Genomic DNA, 16,739 nt, shown 5'->3' on the forward strand with positions numbered 1-16,739 from the left:
GCTGTTCAAGACCTTTGAGAAGAGGTCCTATGGCCATAGTGCTCATCAGTGGGTCTCCCCAATGTTGGTTGAAAGCATTCCTCTTCACATGTTATGCACTTATACGTAGTTGGTATTATTGGTATATGGGAAATTCAAAAATACTTGAGAAATTATTAAAAATTATAGAAAAGACAAAAAAAAAGAAACTGTTCCTTTTCAATGTGGTTAGAGTACTTGGTGGGGGGATTCTTGTGGTCTGGAGGAAACTGGGTCTGTGGCCAGCTCTCAGCAGTGTCTCTGCTTCAGGTGGTGGATCCCCAGCCTGATCCTTCCCTTTCCATGTCACTTGTCTCACCGCCAACACCACTCTGCATGCTTCCCCATGCATCCTGCATTCCATGCATTAGATATGTGTCACTCTTAGATGTACGAGGCTCTGCAAGATCATCTTCCTGGCTTCAGGAACATTTCTGTTCAAGTTCTGCACCGTGTTTAAATTAATAGAAGTTCAGTGGTGTGCACATTTGATTTCATTTTATCCATGGTTATGGCTTACATTTTAAGCAGAATCCCTTTTTCTACTTTTAACAAGCCTACTCTAAAATCATGCAAGGTCTTATGTTACATAGGGTACTCTTAGGTGCTTTTCTGAAATAAGCATACTACTGTTATTTGAAAGCTTACACCATTTTATGTAATCTAATTAATTAATTAGAATTAATTGCAAGTACTCCCTTCTTTGGCTCACTCTTATCCATTTTAACTTGTAGATTTGTTCAGCTGGGGCAGAGTCAACATAAACAAGACAAGAATAGCCAGCAGCCCTGTTCCAGGTGCTCAGATGGAGTTATAAAACTGTAAGTACCAAATTAGACCTTTAAAGAAATCTTTGTAGTCATGCCATTCATAGGGCTTTCTTTAAAGACTTTTTAAGAAAAAGATTCACTCTTGTCACCAAATTAGTATAAGCACTGAAGTATCTCCTTGTGATACCTTATTCAAGAAAAACTGGGTCTCTGTGGGATAGGGAAGAAGTTGGCAGCCCTAGTGGTCCTGAAATGCATCTTTGGAGGTGGGATTGGCATTGGTGGAGGCTTCTGACCTGAACTCTGCCCTCCAGTGTGTAGAAGTGGGATGGTGAAAGAGCTCTGATCCTGGAGACATGCTCAAGTTCAATACAAGACCTTTGAGGATATGGATAGATTTGTCTCTTCTAGCTATGAATCCTCATCAGTTCTAATAACTTGCTGTAAGTTAAACAGGTGTTTTGTGAAATCTTAAACAGAAATATATTCAAATCATACTACTACCCAATTTTTTACCTTGAACAAATAACTGCTATGGATTCAGTTTCCTCATCTGCAAAAGAGAATAATAGCACCTACTTTGTAGGACAGCGATGAGACTCAAATGAAATAATGCACACAAAGTGCTTAGAGTAGTGTCTAGAATACATTCTCAAATAGTTGTGATCACCATCATCATTCTCTTCTTCATATTCATCATTATTGCCTGCTTGTTGGGGCCTAACAAAGCAAAGGGTTCTGACCAGAAGAGGTTCCCTGATGCCATATGCTCAGTTAAGTTGCTTCTATAAAATGGGTCATTGTGGAAATTCAGTGAGGTCGTATATGTGAGGCATCTAGCTCAGTGTCTGGCATACATCTGACATTTAGTAAATGTTCTCTTCCTTTAGATCAACTTTATCAGTTTAATCAATTAATCGTTTATGTGAATAGGCATTGATTGCCTAACTTCTCTGTATCCCACATCTGCAGGTTCTTAAATGATATCTCAGAGGCTATTACAGTAATCCAGGCAAAAGCCTTTTAGAGAGTAGTGGCTATGAGGATTTTGAGAATGGGATGGATCTGAAAAATATCTAGCTGGTGAAAAGGACAGAACTTGGATCCTGACTCACAGAGTGGGGAGGAAGAGGGTATTATTAAGGATGACCCTTAGGTTTTTTGGTTTGTGTAACAGTTTTGGTTGATTCATTCATTAATTCACCTACTCATTCAGCATGTAGGTATTGAGTATGTCTGTGTTAGGACCATTCAAAGCTGCCATTCACTGAGGTCAGGAGCACTGCAGGAGGACCTGGTTATGCCTTTATTACTTAATGTAGCATCAAAGTGGAAGAGTTTAGGAGGCAGTTGGATCAACCTATCTGGAACTCAGAAGAGAGCCTGGGCTGGGGATGTAAATGTTCATGAGTCATAATGAAAGCCACCAGTTAAGAGTAAGACTGCCTAGGAAGAGAGACTACAGTGAGAACAGTCTACAGCTGATCTTGGCAGGGATCTGGGTCTAATGGCTGAGACAGCGACATAGAAAAACCTACAAGGGAAACGGAGATGGCTAATCTGAGAAGTGGAAGGAACCCCAGACCATATTTTATCACTGCCTTCAAAAATGCTTTTTATCCCTTCTTTTTTACCCCTTCTTTTTCTCCCCATCACTGTTTTTTCTTTCTTTTCTTTGGTTTGGTATATAAGCTCCTATTAATTTAGATAGCATTTTTTTTTTGGTTATCACTATTTAGCATATGAAACTATGGGCTCTTAAATGAATTGAAGTAGAGATAGCCAAAGAAGGAGAGTATTTAACTGTGCTAATAAAATAAGAGACTCCATTAACCAAATTGTATTATACAAAGTGATTATTCCATTAAAATAATATGATACAACTTATGAGAAGATGATAAAATGAACATAGCATATAAAATAAAAATAAAACATTACCCCCCTGTTTTCTTCAACATGGTTTCTAATTTGATCTGTAATTGGTCTTACAGTTGCTACTTTCACATTCTTTTTCTTAGAATATTTAGTATTTGCCTTTGAGTCCTCGCACAGATGAAAACCATGTGGATCTAGAATTTTTTAACCTTATCTACTTAATTAGTAAAGAATCTGTCATGAGGGTGTTTTTGCCCAGCATCTTCAGCAGTTTAACAAAGAGCTTGGTAGCTCAGCATTATGTTGTCATGGCAACTGCCCAATAATGTTTTTGGTGTTTTATGTGTGTGTGTGTGTGTGTGTGTGTGTGTGTGGGCGTGCACACAGGTGTGCACAGGGACATGCTTTAAACTGAAACTCTAGCCAGGTTCTTAAAATGTCGACTATCCATTTTTAGATGTCTAAAGCTATGCCAAAACCAAGAGAAATTACATTTATATGGGATTCTTGAAATTCTCCTTTGGCTGTGTTTTGTTTTCTAGTACATTTAAAAGTCATAATAAGTTTAAGTTCATTTACATATGCATCTACCCATCTCTGGATAGTTCATAATCTTACCAGTTTTTCTTGAAATCATGAGGAAACCAGTTTTTTCTTTTCTAAATATGAGGTATTTATAACATCAAATGTAAAAAATTTTGACCGTAAATAATTGGCAAGAAGCCAGTGGAACAGGGGCTGATGAAATGAGCATGCAGAAACATGGTTGGGCAGCTGGACGCTTTCAACCACGGTCTTGCAGGACTTTGCTTTGAAGTAGATGTTAAACCCCAAACTGGTCAATGTCTATACTGTCATTCCAAACACCCTAAGCTGTAGTTTGTGTGACCACTTGTAGGGATGGTGATCATGGAGAAATGGCATTAGCCAACATTGACTGAACACCCACTCAGTGTGGGATGGGCACTGTTCTGCGTACCATAGGCTGTACTCAGTTTCCACAGTAACCCTATAAAGTAGATCTTATTATCACTTCGATTTTACAGATGGAGAAACTAAGGCCACAGAGAAATTGTGTAACTTGCCCAAGGTCATACAGCTAGCAAGTAGAGGAACCAGGATTTAAACCCACACGGGCTGGCTCCAGAGCCCATGATCTCCATCACTAAGCTATGAATGCCTGTTGTTACCAGCTGCTTTCCAACCACTGGGGTAGCAATGCTGGGTTATGAGCATTAACAGACCTCATTTTGGACATCTGACATGACCTGGATTTGTAGACACTTGTATATTCAGAGATAGTAATATTTCTGCTCTGTTGCTCTTGAGTTTTAAAAAATACTTAAGGAGAACATACCTTTATTCTTTCCCCAGTACCTAGCATACTGTCCCTAATGTGGACACACTTAAGTTTCCTAGGCAAGCATACTTTGCTTGACTGATTTGGTAACATGGCATAGAGGTTGTTTAGCCATCACTGGAAGAGTGTTGCTGATATTTAGGTTTATTTTAATCCTACAAGATTATACACAAGATGACAACCCATCTTTGTGGCTCTAGAACTGTACCTTAAATGGAGTGCTCAGTAAATATTTACTGAAATGCACTGTCACCCACCATCACACCCATGACTATCAGGGCCTGTCTGAGTCCCCATGAGCATCCCTAGAATGCTGCCCGCCCCCCTGTGCTCCATTGGTTTTCAAGGAGGCATCCTTGAACACTTTTTAGTTCTTTCTCTATTCTGTTTCTTCCTTATAAGCCCTCTGCCCCCTCCTGTTTTTTGTTCCCCTGCTGCTTTCTGAGAGAGAAAAAAATAAGCACACCAAGTTGTTAGCATTTTTTCCCCTCTACTCTGCCTCGACTGCACTTGTGATCAAATGCCAGGTGAGAAGGACCAGAGTGGCAGGACTTGCTGTGCCTGGTGGGCAGGTGCTGTGGGGCCAGGCAGTGATTCACTATATTCATGCAAGACCATCATGTTCTCATTTCCCACTCCTACCAGTTCTTGAGAGATTTTAACTAAGCAACAAATGCCAATCAATGGTAAGTTAAAAAGGCACGAATACACATATCATTAGTGTTTGCTCTTCCGGGGTTCACCTATTCCAGGAATATGTCTCATTTAAAAATTACCTCTAAGAAATGGTTCAAAATATAATACAGAGTTTGTATAAATACTGTGTATTTGAGGGTTCTTCCGACGCAGGATAAGCTGACATGTAATGCAGGGTAAATAAGTGCTCTTGGCCAGGTGTGGTGGCTCACATCTGTAATCCCAGCACTTTGGGATGCTGGGGGGTGGGAAACTGATCATAAGGTCAGGAGTTCAAGACCATCCTGACCTGTATGGTGAAACCCTGTCTACTAAAAATACAAAAATTATCCACCTATAATCCCAACTACTCAGGAGGCTGAGGCTGGAGAATTGCTTGAACCTGGGAGGCGGAGGTTGCAGTAAGCTGAGATCACACCACCGCATTCCAGCCTGGGCTACAGAATGAGACTCCTTGTCAAAAAAAAAAAAAAAAAAAAAAAGGTACCGTTACAGTTTTAGGACCATAAGGTTGCATTTGTCCCCAAAGAACCTCTCATAAAAAGTGGCATTTATTCAAGACTAGGTGAGTGCCCCTCGGTGTGGGCTTCTGCTAGGGGAAGTTTTACTGATCAGAGCATGCTGTTACACAGAATTAGAGCACTTCTTCACATTGATGAGATGGACATGACACAATGGCCATGATTTACTCAACTCATTTACTTTTCATGATGTTAATTTTCAATAACGCACTCTTCATATACAAGTCACACTCGGGACTCACCCCACCATCTCCATGGATTTCATCTGGAGCTTTGTAGATACTGCTGTGGTCTCTGTGCAGCAAGCTAAATAAGTATTTCTGCCTTAATGGGTAATTCTTGTTATCTTTTCCAAACACCTGGAATACAGTCTTTAAATGTTTAAGGATTAGAGCAGCTCGGAGGCAGTGATCAATGATTAATCAGCTAATTCCCTCCAGAGGCGGAGATAATAAGTGATAAGAGCTCCTCAGCCCAAGGAAACTGGGATGTGACCTCTCCTGTCACCCAAGAAATTACCAAGACAGGCTTACTTCCTTTATCATCCTGACATTTACTTTCTTTTCTCTTTTCCTTTACCCATCTCTGACTTTTTCCAGATGTCTTTTCTATTTCGTATTACCTCTTTCTCCCCTTTCCCATTTATATTTGCCTTCCTTTTGCTTTTCTTCTTTCTCCCTATCCTTTCTCTATCCCCTCCATGATATTTTTAGCTTTAAAAAAAATACAGTAATTATTCTGAAACACAAGTTTCTGTCATACATATTCTAGGTCAGTGCTTTTCAGACAATAATTCTGGAAATCAGTTAGTCATGAAATTAATTTAGTAGGCCTTCGAAGTGAAATAAAATATCACGGAACTGAATACAATATAAAGTATGACCACAAGGCACATATTACGAATAAACTTGTGTTTCTGTGCACAAGTTTAGTGTGTGTGTACCTGTTTGCCATGCAACATGTATTTCTTACTGTGGGTGACTTCACAGTTTGGATTTGCTATGCATTGTGCATTATGAATTCATCTTTTCTGGAACCACAAGAATTAGAAAACTTAGCTCTATTCCTGGCATCTGGGCACTTATCGTTTGTTGAATGGATGAAAGGATGAGTGAATGACTCCTGTTGGGGGTAATTACAAAAATAGAAGAGGAGTGAGGAACAAGGGCAGTTTCTGTGGTAAATCCAGAGTGGATAAAATAAATGCAGGCCTTGGAAAATACATTTCCATTACTTCCAGTGACTTGGGAGCCGGGATAAGCATGTGAGGGAAGAAGATAGCAAGAAGCTCCAGCTGAAAGTCAAAATGAAAAAGCTATCAGACAAATAAAGGACCAACAGAGAAAAATGAATGCCTCTTCATTTGAATCCTATCTGCAATAGCATCTGCTGTTGTTAAACAAGAAAAACATATTGCAACAAAGTGAATTTGTTAAAATTTGGGAGGAGGGCTATCCTGAATGTTTCTAATACATATGGAATGACAAATGAAGTTTAATTGTGGGTATCTAAAATCATTGTTTTTTTTTTTTTTTTTTTTTTACAATTTAACGTAGTGCCTGTTTTATTTTGTTAAGTACAAAGCTTACCACATACAAGAGCTTTCATGGGCTCATGTCAGAGCTTAAGTACCCACTTCACATGGGGAGGTGGTCCTGTTGCACCGCTTTTGGAGACCCATACATAGTTCTGTGTGTTTAATCCAAGGGACAGATAGAAACAAGATCAGGAAGAGATGCTAAGGGAGAGAGTATTACTCTTATCCTAAAAGCTGTGTTCTAATCAGGGGAGCAACAGGCTTACATTTGCATTTTGGAAAGGTCACTCTGGAAGTGGTGTGGACAGTGGATTAGAGGTGGGCAATAAACAACATATCTGTTGGAAACATCAGGATGAGAAAGTGATTGGAGTCTGCTGTTGGCAGAAGTAAAGCTGAAATAGAGAAGGGGTAGTCTTTTACAAAGGTAGAATCTGTAAGTTTTCTCAAAACTTCTTAGTGGATTGGGTTTCAGGAACGTTTGAGAGGCCAAGGGTTTTATAGCTTGGTCGACCATCTATAATGGCAAGTTGGCAGGATAGCAAATACACAACAAATGCAAGTTTGGAAAGTAAAATGGTGAGTTTCAGACAATAATGGGAAATCTAAGATGACACATCTGGGCCTCGAGAAGTTTTAGATTAGAGAGATTCAATAATTTGGGTTTTTTCTGCTCTCGATTTAAAAAGCAAGTAAGTTAAGCTTTTAACTTTCTCTAAACTAAAGGGGCCCAAGTTTAATAGATTATCTATATGTGCTCTAAACATTTTCTAGGGATTCATATTAGAATCCCTAGAAAACATTCTTGATTACATTCTTAAATTACATTCTTAAAGGGAAAATATTCTTTAATTACTGATAGAGACAAAGACTTTATGGGTTTTAAATGTATTTTTGTCTCATAAGCACTCTTACTTTTTACATGAACAAGCAGGTTAATAATCCTGGGGAGCAGATTTGGATCTGATGTGGTTATATGAAGGATATTACTCACTGGTTTTCTGTGCTGTGTATACAAGAACCACATTTTTTAGTGGTTTAACCTTTTGTTATGTGGTTAGTTTACCAAATTATCATCAGTTTTGTGTATGGAAAATGGGTGGGAGGATTTGGGGCAGATGGAGTAATTACTGAGCCTTGTGTTGTGTCACTGTGCCTTCCTGACAACCGTTCCTTTTGTAAAATGAAGATGAGTGTCCAGGTGTGATGTATTTATAGCCTTTGTCTCTTCTGAGCATATACTAGAAGTCTTTTCAGTTAAGATAAACTTTTGGCTGAAATACAAGAAAATGTGTTTCAATTTTATATTTAAATGTAATCACAATGCCCTTGGTATGTTACTCAGAACCTTAAAAAAGTACAAACTCTGGCCAGGCATGGTAGCTTACACCTGAATTCCCAGCACTTTGAGAGACCAAGGTGGGTGGATCACGAGGTCAGGAGTTCAAGACCATCCTGGCAAACACGGTGAAACCCCGTCTCTACTAGAAATACAAAAATTAACCAGGCGTGGTGGCACACGCCTGTAATCTCAGCTACTCAGGAGGTTGAGGCAGGAGAATTGCTTGAACCCGGGAGGCAGAGGTTGCAGTGAGCCAAGATCTCACCACTGCACTCCAGCCTGGGCAACACAGCAAGACTCCATCTCAAAAAAAAAAAACAAAACTGCATTAAGTCCAAATTGTGTTTAAAGTTTACTAACAGACCTTTTCGTTATTATATAAGTAATTTTCCATGTTACGTATTTTAATATTATTACTTATTTTCCTTAGGGTCTTAAGAAGAAATTTGAGAAATCATTAATCTTGAAATCAATTGCATTCTATTTTTGTAATTAAAGATCTGCCCATGTTTTATAAACATCTTTCTGCCCTCCCTCCCGATTTTATGGGAACAGAAAATCCTTGATAAATGGAACCTACTATGTGATATTGTTCATCTAAAACTAATCTAAAAAGACTTTGAGTTATCAAGGGCAAGGCCCATCTGTCTTTGTATCCCCAGTCCCTACCATGATACCAATAACATTAAATTATAAATGAGGAATATTTGGCATTCAACAATATTACCTCTTTTAGGAATTTTATGCAATAATACATAAAATGTAAGAGAGATGCAAGGGTTAACAAATTGGAGCAAATGACAAAGCAAATGATAAATATTTGTAAGTTTTTACTTTACTATGGTTTATTTTCGGTTTTAGATGTAGCAACTCAAGAGTTCTGGGCAGACATCTCTTGATTTTCCCAACTGACAAACTATTGCTATTCTTATTAGTTAAGTTACACATTGTCTTAGGGCAGGCTAAAATGGACCATGGTTTTCTGATTTTAGATTCCCTACAGCTACCAAATGTCTGAAGCTCTTGATGAGAAAATTTCCTCCCATAGGTAAACTAGCTCTTGAAGTCCCTTGATCAACATGTCTAGAGGAGAACCATGATTTCCTGGTTTGTATTTGCCTGTTGTTTCCAAATACATGAAGCTCTAAAAGACTTGCTTGTTTTTATATTTAACTTGCTTTTAGAATTTTATGATTTTAGAAAATTATTGTGGTTTGATCTTACTTGGAAAGAGTAGAAATTTTTATATTCTTAAAAATCTTGCCTCTCAAACTCACTTTCTGTTGACTTGCAAAAACACTCTTTATAAAATGGTTTTACATCCATTATTAAAGTATTTATTCTGTATGTATGATGTCGCCAAAATCCTAATTAAATCCTGAAATGTCTGAGTAAAATGTATCCTGTCCTTAGTCTGAACAGAAGAGGAATTGAAACTATCTTGACTTTCTTAACTATTGTGTTTTACTCTTTATGTTAAAAATGTATGAAGGTCAAAATAAAATCAATTCATGCTCTTTATGCATTTTATGTCAGAGAAATGTGTTAGTTTTTTAAAATAAAACTCTTTTAGGCTTATTTCAAAATATAAATAGCTAAATTGGTAACTCATTTATCATGTGGCTTGAAAATACAAAAGTAAATTAAATAGAATTAGTGTGCTCAAATACATTTATTTTTGATAGTAGAACAGAGCTAGGAAAATTGTTATGATAATCTTAGAAGCATCAGTAAATGTTTACCAGATAGAAAAAGAACAAAAAAAATGTATCTTAGATGTCTTTCTGACAACGCTGCATAAAATCATATTGAAGTATCTTAGGCCAGTAACTTTGTTTTGCACACCCTTGTCTGTTCATTATTATTCCTGTCGGCCCAAAGATTTTGCTTTTATTACTTGTTTTGAACAGTTTTAACTCTTCTTAGACTTTGTCATGCTATAACAGAATCAGTTACTGGTTTGTTTATAAATCATGTAGGTGATTAAATTTAGTTTATTTTTTATTAAGTTTATTGTTTCTCTTTAACCTTTAATTGTTATTTATTTATTTTTTAATCTGAAGCCTTGGATATGTTTTCCTTCAGTCTTACAATAAGAAACTCAACTGGTGTAATCTGAATTGTTCACATACTTATTTATTCCCAAAGCCTCTCTATAATGACTTCTAGAGATACAAAGGGATAATAGGACTTGTGTGGAGAAGTACACGATGGCATTTTCAGGATGTCCCATAATGTGCATACATGTGTACACACACGAGTGTGAGAATGTGTGTATGCATGTGAGTGTGTAGCATATTAGGACTATGAAATTTGAGAACTGGAAGATGATTAGACATCATCTGATTCCATCCTCTGATTTTATAAGAATAGTCCTAGAGAGGGTCAGTTACTTTTCACTCAGAGTTACTTTTTTTTTTTTTTTTAAGTTCTGGGATATATGTGTAGAACATGTAGGTCTGTTACATGGGTATACATGTGCCATGGTGGTTTGCTGCATCCATCAACCTGTCATCTACATTAGGCATTTTTCCTAATCCTATCCCTCCCCTAACTCCCCAACCCCTGACAGGTCCTGGAATGTGATGTTTCCCTCCCTGTGTCCATGTGTTCTCAAAGTTCAACTCCCAGTAATGAGCGAGAGTATGTGGTGTTTGGGTTTCCATTCCTGTGTTAGTTTGCTGAGAATGATGGTTTCCAGCTTCATCCATGTCCCCTGCAAAGGACATGAACTCATCCTTTTTTATGGCTGCATAGTATTCCATGGTGTATATATGCCACATTTTCTTTATCTGGTCTATCATTGATGGGCATTTGGGTTGGTTCCAACCAACTTTGCTATTGTGAATAGTGCTGCAGTAAACATACATGTGCATCTGTCTTAATAGTAGAATGATTTATAATCCTTTGGATATATACCCAGTAATGGGATTGCTGGGTCAAATGATATTTCTGGTTCTAGATACTTGAGGAATTGCCACACTGTCTTCCACAATGGTTGAACTAATTTACACTCCACCAACAGTATTAAAGTGTTCCTATTTGTCCACATCCCCTCCAACATCTGTTGTTTCCTGACTTTTAAATGATCACCATTCTAACTGACGTGAGATGATATCTCATTATGGTTGATTTGCATTTCTCTCGTGACCAGTAATGATGAGCTTTTTTTCATATATTTGTTGGCTGCATAAATGTCTTCTTTGGAGAAGTGTCTGTTCGTAATCTTGGCCCACTTTTTGATGGGATTGGGTTTTTTTTCTTGTAAATTTGTTTATGTTCCTTATAAATTCTGGATATTAGCCCTTTGTCAGATGGGTAGACTGCAAAAATGTTCTCCCATTCTGTAGGTTGCCTATTCACTCCGATGATTGTTTCTTTAGCTGTGCAGAAGCTCTTTAGTTAATTAGATCCCATTTTTCTATTTTGGCTTTTGTTGCCATTGCTTTTGGTGTTTTAGTCATGAAGTCTTTACCCACGCCTGTCTCCTAAAGCATATTGCCCAGGTTTTCTTCTAGGGTTTTTATGGTTTTAGGTCTTATGTTTAACTCTTTGATCCATCTTGAGTTAACTTTTGTATAAAGTGTAAGGAAGGGGTCCAGTGTCAGTTTTCTGCATATGGCTAGCCAGTTTTCCCAACACCATTTATTAAATAGGGAAACCTTTCCCCATTGCTTGTTTTGTGAGGTTTGTCAAAAGTCAGATGGTTGTAGATGTGTGGCATTACTTCTGAGGCCTCTGTTTTGAACAGAACAGATCAGGGTTACTTTTAAATGGTAAAGCTGGGACTCAAATTTATTTCTCAGAACAAAGTCCAGTAACGGAATCTGCTGATCCAGGCACCTGGAGTTTACCCAACTTGTACACCTACTGGGTTCAGCTTAAAAGTTGGGGAGTACCCACAGGAAGCATGGATAATAGCAAACATCCATGTGAGCAAATGGCTAGCGGCTTGTCACCAAAGGAAGAAGAGGGAAAAGATAGAAAACATAAAGCAGGGGTCCTCAAAATGTGGTCTGCAAACCCCTTAAAATGTGGTCTGCAAACCCTGGTTCCAAGACCCGTTGCTTGGGTCTGTGATAGCAAGTCAGTGGCACCAAAGTATGCTGGTGATCATTATTTTCTTCACTCTTACACACTCACAGCAAAAAAAAGAGAGACAGAGACAGAGAGAGAAGAAAGAAAAAAAATACCAGTTTTATTAAATCTTGACAAAACAGTAAAAATTATTAAAAATCAACACTTGAATGCATGTCTTTTTAGTATTCTTTGTGGCAAAATGGAAAATATGCATGAAGCACTTCTTGTGTATCATTATACTTTTATTTCAAAGTACTGTGGTTGTCTTGAGGAAAAGGACTTGTGTGGTGATTGTCTAAGTTGTGAGCTAACTCATTGCTTTTTTTTGTGAGCAAACTCATTGGTTTTTTTCACCCAACACCAATTGAAATAATGACTGACAGACAAACTGTGTTTCTTCAGGCTTGGATATTTGACAGGCACTTTCTCAAAAATGAACAAAGTAAGCCTGTCACTTCAAAAAAAAAAAAACAATTTACAGTATTTGTTACCAATGATAAAGTTAGATCTTTCAAGTGAAAATCAGAATTTTTGAAAACATATATCTACCACCATGAACAATACTTAAGATTTTTTTAGGAGATCAGTAGCAATCTTAACAAATGTGATTTTTTGATATTGTATAATGAGATGTATTATCATTTAGATGATCTGCATAACTGAGTGAACCAATATTTTTCAGATGACCAATACATGCTGTTAAAGACTCATGCATGGGTAAAAACATTAATTCCAAGTGTAAGAAGCATCAGTGGATAAGAGTGTATGAGAAGTTCATTGACATGGTTTCAGTTCTACATTGCAACTAAACTTTAAGAAACCTGTCAAATTGTGTTGTAGTAGCAGATAAAAATATCTAGATGTTTATTTGGAAGGCTATTAAAATACTGCTTCCTTTTTTAACCACGTTTCTCTCCGAGGCCATATCTTCTTCATGTGCTCCAACCAAAGCAGTGTATTATGACAGATTCTACAGAAGCAGATTTGAGAATCCAGTTGTCTTCTATTCAGCCAGATATAGAAAATATTTGCAAACTGTGAAATATTGCTTATTTTGCCACTAATTTTTTTTGTTTTTAAAATAGTTATTTTTCATTAAGTTGTTTATGCTATCATGTGTTAAGTTTGTTATTTTAATAAATGTTGTTTAAACTTCTGTCTTACTGTCTTGTATGATAAATATCACTAGATATAACCCATATTAACCAAAGCTAATTGAGGTCTTCAATAATGCTTTTAAGAGTGTGAAGGGATTCTGAGACTAAAAGTTTGAGAACTTATTTGCATAGGGTATTTGATTATTTATGTCAATATGCAATACTAAGGCAACCAGGGATATTATTATGTTACAGCCTTGCTCAGTATTTGCCAGCAGGATGATATCTGTGACTGGTTGAAGAAATGTTATTTTCTATGATTTATTATTTTTTAAGGAATTAAGGAAGAAAATGTTCTCTTTTTTATTTTTATTTTTTATTGTACTTTAGGTTCTGGGGTACATGTGCAGATCATGCACGATTGTTGCATAGGTACATACATGGCAAGGTGGTTTGCTGCCTCTATCCCCCATCACCTATATCTGGCATTTCTTCCCATGTTCTCTCTCCCCAACCTCCCCACCTCCTGCTGTCCCTCCCCTAGCCCCCCACAACAGACCCTAGTGTGTGATGCTCCCCTCCCTGTGTCCATGTGTTCTCATTGTTCAATACCTGCCTATGAGTGAGAACATATGGTGTTTGATTTTCTGTTCTTGTGTCAGTTTACTGAGAATGATGGTTTCCACATTCATCCATGTTCCCACAAAGGACACAAACTCATTGTTTTTTATGGCTGCATAATATTCCATGGTGTATATATGCCACATTTTCCCTGTCCAGTCTATCATTGATGGGCATTTGGGTTGGTCCCAGGTCTTTGCTGTTGTGCTGCAGCGAACATACGTGTGTGTGTGTCTTTGTAACAGAATGATTTATAATCCTTTGGGTATATGCCCAGTAATGGGATTGCTGGGTCACATGGAATTTGTTCTCTTTTTAAGGCATTCCATCAAAAACTGATCTGAACTTTTTAGGATGCTTTCAGTTCCAAATAACAGAACCTCTAACTCAACTTGTTTAAATGATAAGATAATTTATTATTTTATTTTCCTGAAAGATTGCAGATGGGCAGGCTCCAAAGTTGGTAGATTCAGGGGCTTCGTGTGATCATGAAATGCCCAGAATTTTCTATCTCTTTGCTGCCCCATTCTCAGTGTTGTCCCATCCTCAGACCAGTAGCAAGTTGGCCGCAGCAGTTCCAGGTGCCACAGTCAAACACAGTAGTGCCCAGAGCAGAGGGGAAACACTGTCTCAGTGTCTCCTCTTTAGGAGCAAGGAGTCCCAGAACTTGCTCAGCAAATTTCTCATGCCCAAATGGCCAGGACTGGGTCAGATGCTAACGCCCACATATGTTACTGCCAGGCTATGGGCTGATGGTAAATGGCTTAGAATAATCATTCAGGGTGCATGGATATGGGGAAGTCAATCAGATGACTTAGTTATTAAAAACAAAATCCTTTCTACTTATCCAGTTAACTAAAAATTCATTTTCACAGGTGCCCAAAAAGAGAGGTAGCCTGAATCTGTGGAAATAATTCTAGGCCAGAGAATCAGGTGCCCTGGGATCTGATCCCATGCCTTCCACTGTTGAGCTGTGAGTCCTTACCTGTCCAGGTTGTGGCTGCCTTGCTGGTGCTTGGACTAGCGCACTAGGTCTGGGATCATCTATTCATTGGTTCATTTATTCCCTTACTCACTCCTTCATTCAGTAATATTTATTGAGTGCTCACTCAGTTGTCTAAGTCACGTGAAGGGTACAAATCAGCACTAAAATGCTGCCTGTTTAGCCATGATAGGCATTGTTCCTCTTGCACTGCACACACATTCAAAGCCCAATGGGAAGTAAGATCCAAACTGTTCACTCATGCAATAAATTGTTTAGTGTCCTCAGCAAAGAGTCCTTGCTACAAAGCTTGTTAGTGAACAGTTATATCCCAGGTTTCCCCTCATCTTATTAAATATGAAATTTGTTTAAAAATGAAAGCATAGTAAAATATATTCTGAAAAAGATAAGTCTTTGTCCCAGGAAAAATGCTTGCAGGCCTGGTTGTCTGTAGTTGTCCCAGTTCCCTCAGTATCAGAAAGAGTATGATGCAGAGAACCAGGCTGTTAAGAGAACAGAAGGACAGCTGTGAGAAATGAGACCATGTTCTCAGAATATTCAAGGACACTCTTGTTTTGTGGTTCCCAGATAAGATGCTTAGAAAGGTTCATTTTTTTAAACCAAGCTGGTAAAATTTCACAGACATTTCTCATGTGCAGTATTGGTTAATTTTTCATGTCACATGAAGTGTTGAGATAGCTAGGAATATTTATCTCAGAGAAGAGTATTAGGAATCGTGTGATCATTCCCTCAAGTAATATTCGAATCACTGTCAAGGGAAGCAGGAATTTTTGAGTTGTTTCAGGGACCAATAAATGGAACATACAGGGAGGAAGATTTAGGGTTGCTGAAGAGAACATCTTTCTAACAACCAGAGCTATCGACAGTGATCTGTAAACATTCCATTATTGAAAGTCCTGAGTCTCCATTACTACAAGTACCCAAGCAGAGGCAGGATAACCTTCTACCAGCAATGTGATGGAGGGCATCTTCATTTGGCTCAAGATTAGACAAGATGATTGGAATAAAGGTCATTTAAAGATTCTATAATTATTATCACAGCCACAAGTCATCTGATAGTTGGAATCATTAACAGCTTAAAACAGAAAGTAGGTGATTCATTTATTCAACAAATACCTAAGCACCTACTGTGTGTCAGGAACTGTTCTAGTCACTGGGGACACATTAAGAATAAGACTGACAGGGTTCCCCAGGGCCCTCTGTTTTAGGGTAGGCAGACAGGCATTGACCTAATAAACACATAAGTAAGACAGTTTCATATTAGGATAAATGCCCTGATGAACACAAAGCAGGGAATGTGAGAGAGTGATTGGAGCAGGTACAGGTCAGGAGCTGCGTTTTTTTGTTTTTTGTTTTTGAGACAGAGTTTCGATCTTGTTGCCCAGGCTGGAGTGCAATGGTGCAATCTCAGCTCACCACAACCTCCACCTCCCAGGTTTAAGCGATTCTCCTCCATCAGCCTCCTGAGTATCTGGGATTACAGGCATGTGCCAACATGCCTTGCTAATTTTGTATTTTTAGTAGAGACGGGGTTTGTCCATGTTGGTCAGACTGGTCTCGAACATCCAACCTCAGGTGATCCACCAGGTGCTGAAATTACAGGCTTGAGCCACTGCGCCCAGCTGGGGCTGTTTTAAATTAGGCTTGGAGGGAAGTTCTCTCTGAGGAGTTAATGTTTAAGCTGAGAACTTAATGAAAAAGAGCAGTCTACTGTGGAGGAGTGTTTGAAGAAGTGTTTGAAGCATACACAAAAGGCCCGGGCAGGAATAAACTTGGCATGTTTGAGAAGCAAGCTGATATGGTTAGGCTTTGTGTCCCC

General features: G+C 38.2%; 1 protein-coding gene across 10 annotated transcripts in view; it reads left to right on the forward strand.

Annotated features, from left to right (window-relative positions):
• FIG4 (FIG4 phosphoinositide 5-phosphatase) overlaps window positions 1-16,739 on the forward strand; it is a 130,313-nt gene that overhangs the window by 100,185 nt on the left and 13,389 nt on the right. For 6 of the 10 annotated variants that reach the window (XR_013534482.1, XR_013534483.1, XR_008480791.2 and 3 more), the window contains one exon: window positions 753-839. Coding sequence is in view for 6 of the 10 variants with exons in the window: in XM_035296493.3 (XP_035152384.2) it covers window positions 753-839 (87 nt within the window). In the remaining 4 variants the exon portion in view is untranslated. Of the gene's footprint in view, window positions 1-752; window positions 840-6,480; window positions 13,356-16,739 lie in introns of those variants that run through there. The other 4 variants (XM_078369937.1, XM_008994896.4, XM_017971313.4 and 1 more) reach the window with 3 other exon arrangements.

Source organism: Callithrix jacchus, chromosome 4, assembly GCF_049354715.1.
Source record: "Callithrix jacchus isolate 240 chromosome 4, calJac240_pri, whole genome shotgun sequence".
In the NCBI taxonomy this organism is placed as follows: Eukaryota; Metazoa; Chordata; class Mammalia; order Primates; family Cebidae; genus Callithrix; species Callithrix jacchus.